The sequence below is a fragment of the Cyprinodon variegatus genome, unplaced genomic scaffold (assembly GCF_000732505.1).
Source record: "Cyprinodon variegatus isolate N-32 unplaced genomic scaffold, C_variegatus-1.0 Scaffold88, whole genome shotgun sequence".
NCBI lineage: Eukaryota > Metazoa > Chordata > Actinopteri > Cyprinodontiformes > Cyprinodontidae > Cyprinodon > Cyprinodon variegatus.
In genome coordinates, this window is record NW_015150541.1 from 500063 (window position 1) to 506745 (window position 6683).

Sequence of the window (6683 nt, forward strand, 5' to 3'; positions counted from 1 at the left end):
TTGATTGGTGAAAAGATCAGCATGCATTCTCATTTGGTAAAAAAAAAAAAGTCCACAATTTATTATTGCAAGTCATTTGAGAAAAATTTAGCAAATTTACAAGAAAAAAATAATTAAAATTACTAGAAAAACATGCAAAGTTACAAGATTATGCTAAGGTCCTGGTTTCTGCCACAACCGCATATAAGTGCCATTTAAAGACGTGAAAAAAGTTGGAATTAAAAGTTTTGAGTTTAGAGTGGCATATTTACGGGAATACAAAGGCAGATCGAAGACTAAAAATATCCAAACTTTAAAGTTATAAACATCCACATTTAGAAGAAAACAAGAAGCAAATGTATAAAAATAAATGAGCAAATTTACCAGAAAAAAACATCCTAAGGATGCAAATTTACGAGATTGTAAGCATATACATTTAGAAAACATTTTTGGCAAATTTACAAGAAAAAAAAAAACAACTAGAAAAACATGCAAATTTACTAGATTATAAACATGCAAATGTATTATTTTTACTTCAAAACTTACATGAGGAGGCCATTGTACCATCTTATTCCATCGCTAAAGTCTCCCAATTAATAATGCATTTGCATCTGCTTTGTCGCATACTTTATCGTGTATTATAATTTTGCATTTTTCCTCAAATGTACGTTTAAACATTGCAAAATTTTCTACTTTTTTCTCTTAAATTATTATTTTTTGCCTATTAATTTTCAACCTTTTCTCTTATATTTGTATGTTTTAATTTAATAAGTTTGTGTGTTTATTCTCATAAAAATGCCACTTTAAACTCAAAAATTAAAATTGTTTATTTTTTTTCCATCTTTGAATGGCCCTAAAAAGTTTTCAGTGCATGTGCAGGACAACATTAGATCCAAGGTCCTCATTTAATGGGTGTTGTGGAACAAACTTTGGGTTCAAAAAGGCTGAAACATGAATCTGTTTCTGTGCACCAATGTTACTAATAAGTTACTTTGTGTTACAATGATAACAACCTGACACACATAAACCTGAAGGGATCTTATCTTGATAAAGTTACACTGAGAACCTATTCAAGGACTTCTTGGTTATGGATTTAAGGTAGACTGAAACAAAGAATAACTGTTGCACCTTTCATTTGCCACTGTGGGCTGATACTGTTATTCCATGCTGGTGTCTCAAGGACAGACATGTGCACAAACAGAACAATTATCTAGAACCTTCAGTACATAAATGTAGCTAAATGATTAAAAATATCTGCTCCTCTCAGAATATTTCAGACTATATTCTGTTACATCAATGTAAAAGTTAGCAAACTCAATTATTCAGCTAGTGAACAAATTTCATTTAAAGATCGTGTGCACCTTCCTCCCTATGGGGCATAATGATTTCAGGAAACAACATGATTCATGACTGTGAAATAAATATAAAAAACATGCCCGTTTGTTTTAGATGTGGTGTTCCCTTTTTGGCTAAAGCTTCCACTCTTTTTTTTTTAAGGTTTTAAGGTATAGTGGAGGATTTTACCAGGTGGATCATCAAAATAAGTGGTCCTCCTAACTGTCAATCATTCTGGTTACATGTTTATGTAAGGCTATCCTTTGTGCTCGTCCCCATTTTCACTTACCAGTGGTGAGTCTGATGTAGTGGAAAATTTGTAAGCAAAGTAAGCTTGTGTCAGCGATGCAAACAGCAACTTTTAAACAGTGTGCACGAGAAGAAATGGGCTTATGCATGCAAGCAGGTACAGGGTTGTGCACCTTTATTTTTAAAGGTGGAGAAGGCGGGTCTTTTCAAAAATTTGATAAAATCCTCCACTATACCTTTAATACATGATCCTATGCTTTTTATTGACTAGATTTGATGTTGGAGATCGGCCTGTTTTTCAGTGTAGTCCTGTTTCTCTGACTGTGACTGGCTGGATGTGCTCTCTTCATCCTCTGCATTTTAAATTTTGTACTTTTATACACAGCCAGTAACATTTTGTCTTTCTCTTCATAAAGCTCGCATTAAGGTCATACATCCAAAATAGGCTAGAAATTTTGAAGTGATGCGACATTAAAACATCACTTTAGTAAAAATTCTGATTTGTTGGTTTGGGAGAACAAGGATAATAGCTAGTCAGGAGACAAATGGAAATCAATTATGCAGTTTTATTCTAACCTTTACTTTTACATTAATTATTTGATGGGAAAATCTTCCCTTATCGTTGAGTGGTTCATCACTATTTGGCAGTGCACCATTTTTTAACACATAACTAAGTCTGTGTGAACACCTATTCCTTCCACAGGTAACCAAAATAACTTTTATTTACACTGCTATGATGTTTTTGAGATCAGAGTTTAAAGCCTACTTGGATGTTGATCCATTAAACCACTGATTCCCAAAACTGGGGTCCCAGATCAACAAGCATGGGCTTTTAAAATCCACTATAGAAGTTAAACTAAACAATAAAAATAGTGAAGAAGGGTGTTTGTGTTTAAATATATTAATCCAACACATAATCAAATAAATTGTTTTATATTTTTATCACCTTGTTACCAATGGTTAATATTTTTCTTTTATTTTTGCATTCCATACAATATTTTGCATCATGAGACCATTCCGGTACCATTTTATGGGTCTGAGACCAAAAGGTTTGAGAACCACTGCTCCAGCTAATCTAATCTGGATTAAGACTGAATGAAGACACTAAAAGAGTCATTGTCTACCATCTACTGCAGGTAAAATGCAGTATGCCCTAACTATGACATATTAAAAAGAACCATCATTAAAAAAAATGATTCTTTATTGGAACAGTGGAGGCAGTGTTTTTATTTGAACTTTTTTGCTGTAATCTGCAAATCTACCCATAGATGCTACTAAAACCTACATTGTAAACAAACCACTACTTCAATCTTTATATATATATATATATATATATATATATATATATATATATATATATATATATATATATATATATATATCTCCGTGCAGTGACATGCATTAGAGGCTTAAATGATGCTGATCCATTTCACATTTTCCTCTCAACGCAACCTGTACCCACGCCATCAGTCCACTGCACCACCCAGGTCACCAACAACCGAATATAAGAACGCATTGTCCGGGCTCATGCATTCCACGCTAAAAAGCACAGACAAAATGATAACTACTTACTGAGCACATTCTTTACAGTAGCAGAACCCTAACAGGCCCAACGAGCCTGTTTAAATGTACTGCTCTCGCTTATTCCAGACAGGCAATGCACACTCGCACATTAGCTCCCAGCTTCTGACGTCAAGGCTTTTGATTCGCTGTGTAAACGGCGGTGCGACCGCTCATTGGTTCAGAGCGCAAACATAAAACACGTGATGCGGAAGCACTTCCTAATATGTTGTGTCGAATTTTATATCTTATATATGATATAAAAGAGAATATAACGTGCCTCTATTGTGCCTTTACTAGAAAAAAAAAAATAATAATAATTGTTGCGCATTTTAAGACCAAACCAGCCGTCCGTCTCGAACTTCCAGTAATGACATTATGTGGCAGCGGCTAAATCTGCCAGCTTGTTCAGGTGTAGCTCTTAGAAGATGCCTCTGAAATTAAGGAAGGAGCACATTTGGTGAGTGGCAGTCTTAATTTTGCATAAAAAACACCTTTAGGGGTCGTGTGATAGATACTTGACATTTTAACGCTTAGGTTAGCCGTACAGCATTGGCTAAATCGTATAAAATAAATAGCGCGCATCATACTCCGACTTTTAGCTAATATTCATTTTCGGTCATGTTTAAATGTACTGGTCTCGCTTATTCCAGACACAACACACACTCGCGCATTCGCTCCCAGCTTCTGATGTCACGGCTTTTGATTCGCTGTGTAAACGGCGGCGCGACCGCTCATTGGTTTAGAGGGCAAACGCAAACCACGTGATGCGGAAGCATTTCCCAATATGTTGTGTCAATTTTTATACCTTATATATGATATAAAAGAGAATATAACGCGCCTCGACTGTGCCTTTACTAAAAAATATATATATGTATAATTGTGCCAATTTAAAATAATTGTTGCGCATTATAAGACCAAACCAGCCGTCACGAACGTCCGGAATTAACGGGTAGTATGTGGCAGCGGCTAATTCTGCTAGCTTGTTCAGGTGTAGCTGTTAGAAGATGCCTCTGAAATTAAGGAAGGAGCACATTTGGTGAGTGGCAGTCTTAATTTTACATAAAAAACACCTTTAGGGATCGGGTAATAGATACTTGACATTTTTAACGCATAGGTTGTCCGTACAGCGTTGGATAAATTGTATAAAATAAATAGCGCGCGCCATACTCCCACTTTTAGCTAGTAGTCGTTTTGCTTCTCTGTCAGTTTCCTCTTACAATGACGCTCAATTTTTGACCGTAATGGTTTCGTGAAATGTCAAAGAAAATGTGATAATGTCCTTGAGGCCACGAGATATTGTTCGTTTTGTAAATAAGAGGGTTAAAGTTTCCCGGTGTGACATTGAATTCTGTCCCTCATCATAAGTAAATCTCAATGACTTGGCCATTTTTCCCACCGTTATTTCAAGTCCGTTTTAATGAAATTACAGTATTTGACGAAAGATTAGATTATTGTATAAATGGATGTAAAGGGATGAGGATGAGACCGAAGAAGCTATGGTCTCAAATCTTTTTCTAAAATTTGGTTACAGTAAAAAACAAAACACTTGTCAATATTTATTCAAAGACAAAAGGTGTTTTAATTTTTTAAAACGGTTTTCTTAAATTGCATCTACAGAATTACATTTTGTCATTTGACTAAACCCATTGATTTCTTACTCAGCTGTTTGTTGCATATTTGCTGTTGTGTTGTAATATTGTACTTCAGTATCAGGAAGTTATTCTGCTTTCAGACAGATGTACTCATAAATACTTAAAGGCACAACTACCCAGGTTATGTAGCATAAAACAAAGTATGGGAGTGATGGCCTGGTGGTTAGAGCAGTGCTTGTGCTCTGAGAAGGTTGCAAGTACAGCGGCGGAGCTAGATGGGGGCCCAGGGGTGGCCTTGGCTACCCTAAGCCAATCACTGGCCACCCCCAACCCCTTAATCAGCATTGAGAACGCCAAGGTCACGTCCTCTGTATTTTCCCGTTTAAAAAAAAAAAAAAAAAAAAAAATCTTAATTCAGAGAAATGTCAAACTATATGATGACAATTGTTCTGACTTTGATTGGTGTAAAGATCAGCGTGCATTCTCATTTGTTAAAAAAAAAAAATAAAGTCCACAATATATTATTGCAAGTCATTTGATTCATTTAGTGGGCCATGCACATGCATGGTGATGATGGTGACAATAATAATAGTAGTAATAATAATTCAATATTAATAATAACAAAAACAACAATGATACAGTATAAGGATGATGATAATAATAATAACACTCACTCAAATACTCTACTTTTGTGAGTTTTGGAATTTTAATAATATATTTAACTCTCTTTATTCACTATTCCAATAATGTATTTTAAAAAGTCACCATATTAGGATTTTTTTTTGTCAAGTAAGATTTATCGCAATATTTGACCTTGGTATTTCAAAAATCCTGGTTACGTCCCTGGCCACCCCTACCACTTTTTCATATATTAACATTTACTTGCCACTAAAGACAGTGTGGTTAATTATGTACATAAATATACTGATTATTGATCAAAAACAAGTAATGACAATGGAAAAGATGTTTGCCCCAGAACTTAAACCTGAAAGAATTGTATCCACTATATATGCATCTATTTGTTAGCAAAGGCTGTAGGAAAGGATAGTTTGTCTTCATTTAGAAAATATGGATGTTGTGCTCATTCATTTTCCTGTTGGAACAGTGTAGCTTCACCCTGAGGGTCTGTAGCCTATCCACTTCCAGCCACCCTTCAACGTTCATTGGTTATTGCCTGGCCACCCTTATAAAATTTTTCAGGCTACGCCTCTGTACCCGGCTTGATCCCCACAGCCTCCACTCTGGGTGCCTGAGCTAAACCCTTAACCCCACACTGCTCTAAGGGCGCCGCACAATGGCAGCCCAATGCTCCCCAAGGGGATGGGTCAAATGCAGAGATTGAATTTCCCCATTGTGGGAAAATAAAGGGATTTACATACAAGAAAAGTCCACATTATAATCCCTCCACTACTTCACTTCATAGGGCAAGTTACCATTGATTGCTTGCACATTCCTTACAAATAGAGTCCCCTACATCCCTCAGTTAGTTCTAGAAGCACAAGATCTATAACCAGCCATTCAGCAAAGATACAGCTACATGGCTGTACATCTTATTTTGGCATTTGACCAATTAGATGAGCATTGAATGATATATTACCTACTGCAAATTAAGTTGAATTAAAAAAAAAAAGTTTAAAAAGGTAAAAAGTTAATTAAAAAGTCAAGGAAAAAGGGTAAAAAGCTAATAAAAAAATTAAAAAGCTAACTGAAAGGTTAAAAAGTAAAGTTAAAAAGCTAATAAGCCTAGTTAACAAATATATTTAGGTTTATAAACTAAAAAAATTTAAGTGCCATTATCAGCTTTAATGCCTCTAAGGTTATATTGTACCAAAAAAATTTATTTCTTTCACTCTCAGACTGTTTTTCACTAATTTCTTGTAGTATCACTTATTTTTTATTTTTCGTAATACATTCGGCCAAGTTGGCGTTTCTTGTTATTACATTGACATTCATATTTGCCGTCAA

The 6683-nt window shown here is 35.1% G+C and overlaps 2 protein-coding genes across 3 annotated transcripts in view; one reads left to right on the plus strand and one right to left on the minus strand.

Moving 5' to 3' along the window:
* The window catches only part of idi1 (isopentenyl-diphosphate delta isomerase 1), an 11213-nt gene extending 7944 nt beyond the window's left edge, over nucleotides 1-3269 (minus strand). Inside the window, exon 1 of the mRNA XM_015373566.1 lies at nucleotides 3136-3269. Coding sequence (XP_015229052.1) covers nucleotides 3136-3144 — 9 coding nt within the window. The 5' untranslated portion in view covers nucleotides 3145-3269. The remainder of the gene's footprint in view (nucleotides 1-3135) is intronic.
* Nucleotides 3270-3377: 108 nt separating this feature from the next.
* LOC107083961 (WD repeat-containing protein 37-like) overlaps nucleotides 3378-6683 on the plus strand; it is a 31936-nt gene continuing 28630 nt past the window's right edge. Inside the window, exon 1 of one of the 2 annotated variants that reach the window (XM_015373565.1) lies at nucleotides 3378-3583. The gene's annotated coding sequence lies outside the window, so the exon portion shown is untranslated. Of the gene's footprint in view, nucleotides 3584-3892; nucleotides 4163-6683 lie in introns of those variants that run through there. The other variant, XM_015373564.1, reaches the window with a different exon arrangement.